General features: G+C 51.5%; 4 protein-coding genes across 4 annotated transcripts; 2 read left to right on the top strand and 2 right to left on the bottom strand.

The window, feature by feature from the left end:
• Nucleotides 1-301: 301 nt before the first annotated feature.
• Nucleotides 302-1,986, top strand: CCOS01_01339 (fumarate hydratase; the record flags this gene model as incomplete). The annotated part of the gene is made up of 2 exons (XM_060449535.1): nt 302-1,740; nt 1,797-1,986. 2 exons carry the CDS (start codon nt 302-304, stop codon nt 1,984-1,986), a joined length of 1,629 nt encoding a protein of 542 aa, XP_060320973.1.
• Nucleotides 1,987-2,705: 719 nt separating this feature from the next.
• Nucleotides 2,706-6,660, bottom strand: CCOS01_01338 (uncharacterized protein; the record flags this gene model as incomplete). The annotated part of the gene is made up of 6 exons (XM_060449534.1): nt 2,706-3,628; nt 3,694-3,745; nt 4,374-4,574; nt 4,745-5,289; nt 5,344-5,962; nt 6,046-6,660. 6 exons carry the CDS (start codon nt 6,658-6,660, stop codon nt 2,706-2,708), a joined length of 2,955 nt encoding a protein of 984 aa, XP_060320972.1.
• Nucleotides 6,661-8,080: 1,420 nt separating this feature from the next.
• CCOS01_01337 (uncharacterized protein) lies at nt 8,081-8,764 on the top strand (the record flags this gene model as incomplete). Its single annotated transcript, XM_060449533.1, has 1 exon — nt 8,081-8,764. One exon carries the CDS (start codon nt 8,081-8,083, stop codon nt 8,762-8,764), a length of 684 nt encoding a protein of 227 aa, XP_060320971.1.
• A 2,133-nt stretch (nt 8,765-10,897) lies between these two features.
• Nucleotides 10,898-11,635, bottom strand: CCOS01_01336 (uncharacterized protein; the record flags this gene model as incomplete). The annotated part of the gene is made up of 2 exons (XM_060449532.1): nt 10,898-11,036; nt 11,094-11,635. 2 exons carry the CDS (start codon nt 11,633-11,635, stop codon nt 10,898-10,900), a joined length of 681 nt encoding a protein of 226 aa, XP_060320970.1.
• Between the last annotated feature and the right edge of the window lie 693 nt (nt 11,636-12,328).

Raw genomic sequence — 12,328 nt, 5'->3', positions numbered from 1 at the left:
GCCACAACCAAGCTCCACAGTGTCAGAGCTCCCCCAACGGAACGAACTCGGAGGTGATGGAACTCCTGTTAATTATTGAGCCGGCAAAAACGAGACCTTTTTTTTCTCCTTCCTCTCGTCCTTGGAGATCTTCTTTGGTTAATCTGGCAATAACTTCACGCACTCCTTTTCATCACCCATCGAGGTCATCAAAGCTTCAATTGGCTCCGTATAAGCTAGAAATTGCGACTTAGACCGCCGTTTCTACTCTCCAAGACCCTTTCTCCAACCACCAACAGGAAAAAAAAAAAAACCGCCCGCCATGCTTCGATCGGCACCAGCTCGTCGCGCCGCTTCCGGCCTGGCAAACACACGGCTTACCGTTATGCCGAGGACATGCGCAAAGAGCCTCTCCACATGCTCGACCCGATACACCTCCTCTTCCCCCGCAGCTCTTTACCCCGCGACGAACTCCAGATCAACAAACCTTACCAGCCCTTTCTCCCTCCAGAGAAGCATTCACACCACTGCTCCCAGAATGGCCGAAACCCGTACCGAGAGCGACGCCTTTGGCGAGATCCAGGTCCCCGCGGACAAGTACTGGGGTGCTCAGACTGAGCGTTCCCTCGAGAACTTCAAGATCAACCAGCCCCAGGACCGCATGCCGCCCCCGATCGTGAAGGCCTTTGGTATCCTCAAGGGCGCCGCCGCCACCGTCAACATGCGCTACGGCCTCGACGAGAAGGTTGGCAAGGCCATCCAGCAGGCCGCTGCTGAGGTCGCCGAGGGCAAGCTCCTCGACCACTTCCCCCTCGTCGTCTGGCAGACCGGCTCCGGCACCCAGTCCAACATGAACGCCAACGAGGTCATCTCTAACCGCGCCATCGAGATTCTCGGCGGTGTCAAGGGCAGCAAGAAGCCCGTCCACCCCAACGACCACGTCAACCGCTCCGCCTCTTCCAACGACACCTTCCCCACCGTCATGCACATCGCCGCCGTCCTCGAGATCGAGCAGGAGCTCCTCCCCTCCCTCAAGAGCCTCCGCGATGCGCTCCAGAAGAAGGTTGACGAGTTCGACGCCAAGCAGATTATCAAAATTGGCCGCACCCACTTGCAGGATGCTACTCCCCTGACCCTCGGCCAGGAGTTCTCCGGATACGTCGCCCAGCTTAGCCAGAGCATCAAGAGAGTCGAGTCCTCCCTTCCCGACCTGCGCCAGCTCGCTCAGGGTGGTACCGCTGTCGGCACCGGTATCAACACCTTCCAGGGCTTCGCTGAGGGCATCGCCGAGGAGGTCTCCAAGATGACCGGCACCAAGTTCGAGACCGCCCCCAACAAGTTCGAGGCCCTTGCCGCCCACGACGCCATCGTCCAGGCCCACGGCTCCCTCAACACCCTCGCCGCCTCCCTCTCCAAGATCGCCCAGGACATCCGCTACCTCGGCAGTGGTCCCCGCTGCGGTCTTGGTGAGCTCAACCTCCCCGAGAACGAGCCCGGCAGCTCCATCATGCCCGGCAAGGTCAACCCTACCCAGTGCGAGGCCCTCACCATGGTCTGCGCCCAGGTCATGGGTAACCACGTCGCCACCACCATCGGCGGTATGAACGGCCAGTTCGAGCTCAACGTCTACAAGCCCCTGGTCATCCGCAACCTTCTCCACAGCGTCCGCATCCTCTCCGACGGCATGCGCTCTTTTGAGAAGAACCTCGTCGTCGGCCTCCAGGCCAACGAGGAGAAGATTGCCAGCATCATGAAGGAGTCGTAAGTCACCAATATTATCTGCAAAATTATACGTCTTATTGCTAACACTGTCACAGCCTCATGCTGGTCACCACCCTCAACCCCAAGATCGGCTACGACATGGCCTCCAAGGTCGCCAAGAACGCCCACAAGAAGGGCCTCACCCTCAAGGAGTCCGCCCTCGAGCTCAACGCCCTCTCCGAGGAGGACTTTGACAAGCTCGTCCGCCCCGAGCTCATGATCGGCCCCAGCGCTTACAAGCAGTAGAAGCGGCGCACTGGAGATCGGTTGTGTTGAATGATGTTGCCGTTGTTGTTACGTGTTGATATAAAGTGGAGAGCTAACCCCGAAACCCACCAAAACCTCCCCCTCCAACGCCTTGTGTAAAACTACCTACCTTGCGTAACGATATCCTGTTACCTGTGAAAAAGGGAAACAATGCGGTCTTGAGCGATCCGTGTTTGTAGAATTGAAATCGTAAAACAAAAACATTTACAAAATCGCGTGGTTTGCACAGAATGAGAGGGTGATGCTGTCTGTATTGATTACCCCGCCATTTCACATGTGATGTAATCCCGTACCCCGCATATCGCGCACCGCGCACCGCATGGCTGTCAAGATGCCGTCTCACCGTTCGGATGGGAGGATGCATCTCGCATGCGTGAGCTTGAGCGCGGCACCATCTCAAAAAATTCCAGACGACGTGCGTCGTTTGTGGAAGTTCGGGTGTGTAAGGTAGAGTACAGAGTACCTATGCATGGTCACAAGCGGTCATGGCCCGCCGCGAAAAGGAACCAGCACTTAAGGCTACTTCATTTTCCATCAATTCCCTAGAGCTACAAGCGATTGTGACTCGCTTTCGAGTAGAGTGTGTATATATATCTACCAATAGCTCGAGTCACCAAATAAGACGACAGAATGTTCCGTGAATGAGACCACTGAGATTTGAGTTTAGTGACGCTGTTCGAGTTGCCCAATCGAGACTTTTACTGTCCCGGCCCAGCAACGTCATTGACGCAGCGGACCTTCCGAGTTGGTAAACGCCACGCATTCTCTATTGCCCATTCAACTGAGGCCTCCTTCCAATTCGACAATGCCATATCTCGCTGAATTTTCGAGTGGTCTGCGACTTCTTTGGCCCCAGGTCCGGGACGAGGGTTGCTGACATTAGGGCCGTAAAGAGTACCACAAATCAATTGCTCCCCCCGAAGGTGCTCAGGAAGGTATCCAACTCTGAGAAGGTCCTCTTCCGTCCAATAATTATGTTTCAGCAGATACTCAGACACCCACGCTCGCTCAAACAGGATCATCAGAAGTGCAACCTCGTGCTCATGGTCGGAAAGTCTTGCCATTCCAGGCCTCGGGGGGTTGGAAGTGAGAGCCGTCGGATCTACCATGGCTTCTTCGAACAGAAATTTAATCATCGATCTCGATCCGCCAACCACGGCAGCTCCAAGAGTGCTACCAAAGTCTCCTCCCAGCGAGCTATTCACATCATACCCGAGCTCTTCAATGAGAATCCGGCTGCACTTGACGGCACCTCGATAAGCCGCTATATGCAGGGCGTTTGTGCCATTCGCACTCAATAGTGATAAGTCAGCTCCATGCTTCAAAAGCAATCTGAAAATCACATCGGCGTCTCTAATGAACGCAGATTCGATGCAGTGGCGGGGCCCGTCGTGTTCCACAAGCAAATAGAATACCTCATCTGCGCCGTAGTACATGTGGTCCCGGCCGTGAAGACACATGACGTTTGGGTCCGCTTTCGAGTCCAACAATGTTGAAACGATGTCAAGCTCACCATGAGCAGCATAGCATAGAGGTGTATGGCCGCTCGTGGAGTTCGTATCTGCTCCTCTCGAAAGAAGCGTCTTGACGACGGAGATTTGTCGACGTTGGCACGCGTAATCTAATGCAGAAAAGCCCGAAGTATGATTCCGCTTGTTGACGTCCACTCCATGGTCAATGAGAAACGAACAAAGCTCAGCGTGTCCATGCGTAGCAGCATGTGATAGTAAGGAGTCTCCTATTGTGTCTGTTTGGTTGAGATCAGCTCCTAGTCGGTGCAGCTGCTCTAGTAAGTCGATAGAGCCTAAAACGCAGACTGCAAAGATAGGATTCAGCCTTGGGTCCAGGTCTGTGTGGCCAACCATCAACAATGATCTCCGGCTAATCCCTTCCTCATCCACTAAAGTTTGGTACTGAAAGCAAGAGGGATCGGGAGCATTGCCAAGGCCCAGACAATAGCCCAAATAAGCCGAGAGTTCTTTTGTTTTTGGGCGTGCTTTGTATGTAGACCGGACATACTCTAGCCAATATCGATGAGCATATGCGGTAAACGTGTACCTGGCCCAGTCCTTTACTTGATGTTCTTGACAAGCGTAAAGCAATTCCATAGCCTCGTATTTGAGAGCCGCGTGTAGAAGCAGCAATGGTGCAAGGTCTTGAGCGGCTTCGGGGTTCCAGGCATTAAGCTTATTGTCGAAGAATTCCCCAATTGAGGCATGTGGAAAGTTCCAACACCAATTCCCTGTGGAATGTTCTCCAAAGGTGATTAGATGACGGCATATTTCGTCTAAGTCGTGCCCTGATAGCCTTTCATTATCAACATGAAGCGTGCCACGGGGCTCACAGCCACATAAAGACAGGCGCACTGCATGAAGTAGAGGCCATGTCTTCAGCGGTGGCTGGGCCCATTTGACCCACATTGCGACTCTCATGAGGACCTCCATGGCATACTCGCTTTGCCGAGAACAGATCTCTTCGTAAGAGGCTGACAGACCCTCTGGAAGTTGCATGAGTCGCTCCTTCACATCGGTCTCTGTATTCAATGGCTCCAACTGATCCCATTGCAGCTGAACCCATTTGAACCTGGTCAAACAGTCAATTTCAATGACTGACTCTATCTGATGTTTGCAGCCGTATTTCGTAGAAGAGTGACTTACATTCCACCATGTTTCTCAAGCAAAGTCTTCCTCACTAAAGATTGCACAGTCGGCTTTTTCTAAACGGGTCGAAGACTGACCTGGCTGAGCCTGGAGTCAATGTATTTCTCAATATCCTTTTCGTTGTCTGCGGTACTGATTTGGATGCAAGTCGATGTGCCCATCAATTCAAGTATATCCGCTTCTGGGCGGCTGGATATGAAGATCTTAACGGGCCTGTCGGATTCTTTGACTAAATCTCGGAAGAAGCGCACAATCTGTGATCTTGAGTTCTCCTCACACTCGTCCAATCCGTCCAGTACCAGGATAGAGCGCGGATACGCGTTGACCATGTCGCGTACAAACCGTTTGCATTCAGAGATTTCCAGGCTACGTCGAGATGCGGCAACGTCCCTGCAGAACATCAGAAGCTTTGTATGCCATCTGTTGCGGTGACGTGATACCGTCGAGAGCTGCACCATGTAGCTGCTGAGGATTGATTTAACGTCTCTGCGGCCGGCCACTCCGCGATCACAGTAAAAGTGAGCAAAGCCCTCATCATTCTCTGGCGACCCTAAAGCATCTCCAGGACGAGACCGGTAGCGATCAACCACCTTAGAAGTGAGAAAGGTCTTGCCAGCTCCCACTGTTTTCCGACTCATCAGCAGTTGTTTACGATGAAGGCGCATGAATGGCTTACCTTGACCGTTGAGCCATAGGATTGATGAGAAGCTGGGCTCTTCCCACGCAAGAAATCTCGGATGTTGTACGAGCCACTCGCAGGTTCCCTCCGTTCTCATTTCTTTCTTTGCAACATGGATGTAGTCGACTTTCACATTGCTAATGTGATCCATGGCATGCTCTCTCTCCTGCCTCTTCATTTCCTGGAAGTTGTTCAGAAGTTGCGTAACTCTATCATCGATGCGCCTCAGGGGACTATGTAGACTTTGCAATAACTGAAGATTCCTCTCTGTTGCCTCACAAACGCAAGCCTCTGCGCATCTTGAGACGTCATTCTCCGCATCCGTAAGATCTGACAAGAATGGTTCCGCACGACTCGAGTCGGTGAGAGCCGCGAGGAACTGCGTTGCCCAGGATACTTGTCCGTCGAGCCGATTCGACGTCGATGCTAGTGAATCCAGCGAGCGTCTATAGAGCTCAATGAGAGAGTCTCTCAGGAGAATCTTCGAGGGTTCTGTCAAATTCGCGCTAGCAAGGCCGTACACAGATTCGTATATCTGACCCCGTCTGACAATACCGAGAATACGGTCGGCGGCACCAAAAATAGCGGTAAGTTGTTCGACTCGGCTTGTCTCGGCCTTTGCTAGTCAGCAAAACTCGATAATCATTTAATCTGTATGGATAATATCACCTTCAGGAGCACTCTGAGGGCCGACCATACCGGTGAAACCGGCGCAGGGGCGAATGCTATGGCAACGTCTCCGATCATGGTCACCCAAGCGACGACTCGATTCGCGTAATCTCTCCACAAGATGTTCCGTTCCCCAATTTTCAGTCCTGAACTGGCATCCTGGTATATTTCTTCGCTTTGCCTGACCAGTGTCGTCAATTCTTGGACTTGGATGGTACTCGAGCGGTCGATGCCGAACTTTCCCATCCAAGACTTGGTGTCTTGATGAGTCTTGTTGAGCGCCTCATGCCATAGGTCGACTGGCGCGCTTTCTGTAACGATGATAGGTTGATACTTGACGAGCTGAGCGTCTGAGGAGGGCGCCTCAACATGTGCTTCGGTAGACTCTCGACTGTGTTTGCTGTCGGCGTCTGTGTTTCCGGTTCCCGCGTGTTTGGATGAGATGGACTCGGCCTTGTCGTTCGAAACGGAATCACCGGCAGACTTGGTCGGCGACTGTGGTTTTGGTTCATATGGAACGGCTGGCTTTGGCGTCGGTCCTGGTGAGGCGGAAGGCTTCTTCTTCGATCCGAGATTGAAACAAGAGATCAAGGCAGAAACGCAGCTGGACTTTGTGCCCTCGGAGGACTTGGTTTCTGCCATCATGGGTGTATGAAACACTGCTGTTCAGACACCCCAACTGGCCCACTAGTGACTCGGGATCGAAAGGTCTGCCCAGAGTTGTGATGAGCTCTGTGTCGATTGGCGCATCTAGTATTTGAAACTTTGGCGGAAGTAACCCAAAATATAGGTTACGATAGTGATCGTGGTTTCATAGTATACCACAAGTATTGAAGAATTGAGGCGAAAGATAGGCGTGACATGAGAAGAGTCCGAGGTATGTGATAGCCCGGGGATTCGCCAAAAGCCTGGGAAGACTGCGGTTAGAAAAGGGGTCATGAGGCATCCATACATGCAGGTCGCAGCGCTTAGCTGCATCATAACATGAGTCTTCCATCCAATAGTTGTACGTGAAGCCATCGAACATCATGCTTCCCGCCGATAATCACACTCTCTGATGGCGCATCGCGAGTAACTACACGCGGCTATCAATTGCCTCATTAGAGTTGCATCATGGGCGAAAGTAGTTGCGTCTTCCGAAATATGACGAAGCCAAGAATATGGCACTTCTGAGTTTTGCACACCAACGAAGATGCAAAGGAGGGGTTGGTTGGACCAGGGTTCAGATCTGCAGCCTACTGATGCTGGGACTTACAGCTGTTGGTTGGGACAAGGTACACTGCAACCTGAGCTCTCATAACAAATGCCTCACGGATGAACGTCACAGCAGAATAAAGAGGCAGATGAGACACGATAAGTTGCGTCAAACCAGGTATTGAGTTGAAGCCGCAAAGCCTGATGAGCCTCACTGCACTGTACTAATGACCACAGAATACTAGGGAGATAGTCTTCCGTACTATACCACGATGACCGCTGCGTCTTCACGTAACACCTTGATGGATCGAGACTCGTCAACAACCCTCCTAAAGGCTAGTGACCATTGGGATACCATTCGTCTCTGTACTTCGAGCAGAACAGAAAGAAGCTAGTAAATTTATCATATGTATTGTATATACTCCATAGTAGGCTATCACGGCATTGTTGCATGCTGTCTCCTTCACACCTAAGGCTTTAAGCATGGTGTCCGCATCCAGGCGAAGTCCGCAACGAAAGACACGTCCGACAACCTGTATGTGTAATGAATTGATATCTGCGGGAAGGAGTATCTTACATTCTCTTCCTAAGAGTCACAAGCCTCGACGCCATTCATCAGACTAGCAAATGGAGCCACAACGTCTTCAAAGCTTGACACTGTTCTACCACGGACGTTCCTTACCGACCACATATAAAACTCTAGTTACTCGACCTTTCTCCGATACTCCAGACGTAAATATAAGTCAAGCCAAGTTTTCTGAACCCATCCCAGATTCCTATTCATTTGATCTCACTTTAAACCAATCCCAAATTACAAAACGAAAAAGAAATACCAAACGCAGGGAAAATCTCACCACCCATAACTCACAACATGGCATCCAAAATCAACCTCGCCATCCAGCGACTCGCTATGCCCCCATTCAAGGCTGCGATCACCCCAGCTACCAGACTCGGTAATCAGCAGTCATGTCTCCTCTCAACCACCGCAGCTCTGACCAAGAGACTTACCCCCTCCGAGTACCGCTGCTCCGTAAGGGGAGCCCTCGAGGAACGCAAGACGCTCATTGAACCAAAGCCAAGCGCCTTCACATGGCCTCGTCGGGCGAGCGGAAAAGAAACCGTCAGATCTGGGCTCCTTGATAATAATTTTCCCATGAGAAGAGTCAAGGCTCCCAAGTCAAGCGTCAACAAAGCCACCAGCACGGAGCCGATGCAGAGCGCAATCATCCCCGCATCTCCCATAAAGATGTCCATCCTCAAGAGCAAGATTTCCAGCGGCTATAACGGAACCCTCAAGATGGCAAAGAAATTAAACACCATCCCCGTAATGTGGAAAGTCGCCGGCCTGACGACCCTCGCCTCCCTCGGCACCTACGGCGCCATCGGGCAATACCAGGCCATGTTGGAGGCAGAGGCCAGAAAGAAGAGAATTGCGGAGGAAAACGAGGCTTGGAGAAGATATGAACAGGAACTGTGGGAGAAAGGAAATTCCATATCGCCTGCCTCGGGCGTGCTCAACGATGGATCGTATCCTTTCGCGTTGTTTTACCACTAGTAAGGCATGGGCGGGGTGGTTAAGTTGAGATATGGGGAAGTATGAGAGGAACGTCGCGCCAGAGAATACGGGCTCGTCCTCGGTAGTTCCGTCATTTCCATATTAGATATGAGAAAATTGAAGTTTTAAGTGCAAGCCATAAGTCTCGTGTGAGGTCAATGACTGTCGTCCATCCTGTTCAGGTCCTACAGTGTCAAGAGAATATCCGATGAGCTTAGCATTGAGTTTCGTTTCATGCCTGGGTCAAGTATGAGACCGACATTGTCAAAGTCAGAGCCAAAGATATCCGCTCTTCTACGATTCCAAGCAGTTATGTTGTAGGTAGGGCTCAACGTATGTCGGTAGCCCCATCTTCTCTCGAGACTCGGTCTCGCAGATGTTGTCTGGTTCATCTCTCTGATGTACCAAGCAAGTAAATACCAACACATAGGTGGTTTCCCGTTTACTAGACTGCTGTCTTCTTCACCTCACAGTCAAACCCGCCGGCCCTCTCCCCTGAGTAGGACCACAACATGGCGCAACTGCAAGCGGATACGTCGAATGATTATCTGAACTTGCTACTCACTGCATGATTCCCCTTCACTACTTACCCCAAGACCCCTCTCATTCACCCCTCACCCACCAAAAAGCACCCAGCCGTATCCTACTCCACCCATCGTCACCAACCACAACAAAACGACGATACCTTCACCCAAAAAGAATCCAAAAACATACAACACCAGGTATTCGCTGGTCGTCACCGACCCAACTACTAATCCGGCCCTCATTGGCTTATCTATGGGAGAGCGGACGGGATCCCGAGTTTTCCAATGGGTATGGTCGTATGTGGTAGTCAAGTGAAGGGTAGGGCCTCATATCGTGAGATTGTGGGGGATTCTTGCGTTTGGCGGGTGACCAAAACAATAACTAAAGCAAGACCGATTGTTAATTGCCTTGCGAAGGAATCTGGAAGAAACCCGAAATCTTGCTTTTCATAAAAAATTGGGAGGGAAGTGGTGGCTGGGGCAGAGATTGGGGAGCTGTTTGATATGGCCGCATGAGGGGTGTCGTGATGATGGTTTACGCTTCACGCCTTGGACGGACACAGCACCTGTAGGTATTTCGCTGCCCTCTACCTCTACCGAATCCTTTTAAATGAACTCACTAAAAGAGAAAGAATCCAAGAGAGACACGTGTGTGGGCCAGGGGCATCACAAACGCGCTTCAACCTCCATCGACGGCTCTGATAGTTCGCACCTCGGAGTGTTATCACGTTGCAGTCTTTGAGCCGCATTACCGAGGGCGGAACTTAAATCCCGGGTTCGCCAGCCACCACCGCAAGAACAGGAACATATTTACGAAGTATTCTAATGTTTTTTTCCGTATCAATTAGTCCCATTTCAAAGGCCGCTTCAAGACACCATTCAACCCGGGAGGTGGGGGGAGTAGTCGATGGCGGATCACGGCACTTCGGCAACATTGCTATAAGGTAGACGGGCCGCAATAGCCGCTATCTCATCACCAGTCACCTTATCATACGCCGGGAAGGTGGGCTGGAGCACTTCATCTGACTGCGTGACAAGGTTCTACTTCAACTACAATTCTTGCATGTGCGATTCCGAGAATACTGGCTTTCGAGGCGGTATTTGAGATACAGACATGGTGCGGGCATAGTACTATGGAACGTCTCCTTCGCTCACCGCAACAGATACACGAGACCCATTTCTCAACCGTGCTTCATAGTTTGAGGTTATGGTAGTAGGTTGCAAGACTTCGGATTAAGTAGATCAGTCCATCCAAGCTTGGAGATCCTGGTTCCTCTTCGGTGTTCTGCAACCCGCCGACGCCGGCTCAAATCCAGAGCCGCCATCTTCTCGTGAAGATTCAATGTGATTGTGATTATCCTGGCCATTTACTTGCCGCACTCAAAGTTCACAGAGATGAAAGGGCACAGATAGGTTGATTGTTTATGAGTTTTTCTTGTTTTTTAATTCATGCCGTTAACCAGCGCCGCGCTCAATACTAGTAAGAAGATGGTATCGCAATGTCTAGTAATCACATTAAAGTAGTCCGTAAGTCCTGAGACTCGTTGGTGTTGTTGTTTTCGTTTTTCTTTTTTCGTTTCCCTTCCTGGGTTAAACCGTTTGCATAGAATCATGGTCTCGGTTCTTCGGCATCCTGCTCCTCCTCGTCATGGTAAGGCATCGAATCACATCGGAACGATGTTGTTTTGCACGCCTTCTCGTCCACCTCTAGCCGGATCACTCCTTGCGGGTCATAGTGCTGGCGTACTCTGCGTTCTCTGTTAGTCGATTGCACTTTGATAGCTACTTGACGCATGTGAACTCACCCTTGGAAGGTAGTACCGACAAACTCCAGCACCAAAAGGACGAGAACGAGGGCAATGACGGCGCCGAGAACAATCAGATCGGGGTGCTGCTCAAAGATCCTCATTGTCGGCCGGGTGATTTGCTTCCAGGACGGCAGGCGACCAGAAGGCAGCAACTCCGCCAGGCCATCCTTGAGCGACATTGGCGTAATCGTCTCGGGGGTTCCGTCACCCACAACGTCCACCACTCTGTCCTTGCCGTGAGGTGCTGGGTGCCTTGACAGGGATTGGAGGTAGCTGGTTTTCAGAGGCCGCGGTGCGGCGAGAACGATTGACGGGGGCATGTCCTCGGATGGTGTTACTGGCTCGTTGTTGAACTCGGTTTCGATGTCATAGACGTCGGAGATGGGCCGTGTGCGGTGCATAGACACGCGTGTTACCCTCGTCAGACGACGTGCCTCGGTCTTGACGTGTGAGACCATATCTGAAATGGTTGATGGGACGGGAGCAGCCAGGCCGAACTGGGTGAAGCCCAGGGCGAAGAGTAGTGATGAAGGCTTCATTTTCTTTTGGTGATTAGGGTTGGTAATTGGTGATTGTGGTGTATACAAAAGTTGGTGTTTTGATGCGCGAAGAGATTCCGTCTTTGTCGTCGTGTCTTATCTCAATCCTGTTTGTCGAGGGTTTAGATGATGTTCAGGTATGCTCGACTGGTAAGTCTGTTTCCCACGATGTCCGTCGATGTCGAAGTAATTCCAGCCACAAAGAAAGCCTCCTGGTTCCTTTTCTTTGCCTTTCCTCCAACGAAGCAGGTCGTCTGAGTTGATGCGACTAGCCTGTTGACTTGTGCTGGATGTGTGCTCCAAGTACTACTGCGTCTGTAGCGATTCCACCAATATTCTCAAGCCAAGGCGGTGTTCGGCAATTTACGATGATTGTAAATGACCAGTAGGGGAGGTGGCAGTTCAAGGTGGAGGGCAGTGGTGTTGTATTCAGATGCTTGAATGGGTGCGGGGTGTGCCGAGACGTGAAGGGATATATGTCCAGGTCTGGGCAAGCCAATTTATTAGAGGAAAAGAGATCCGGTGACAGCGGCAGGGCAACCAGAGACAAGTCGAGGCGCGAAACCGAGCGCAGAAAAGTCAGCGTAATGGAGGGCGGGAAAGCTCGCAGGCGAGTGAAACAAAACAAGTAACGGGCTCTGGTGTGTTCCCAAGTTGTGAGGAATGAAGAAGATGGGACGGGGCGACTAATGG

The sequence above is a fragment of the Colletotrichum costaricense genome, assembly GCF_030867565.1.
Source record: "Colletotrichum costaricense strain IMI 309622 chromosome Unknown Scaffold_1.1, whole genome shotgun sequence".
NCBI classification, from domain to species: Eukaryota; Fungi; Ascomycota; class Sordariomycetes; order Glomerellales; family Glomerellaceae; genus Colletotrichum; species Colletotrichum costaricense.
Note: the sequence above shows the minus strand (reverse complement) of the source record. Positions and strands in the feature narration are given on the sequence as shown.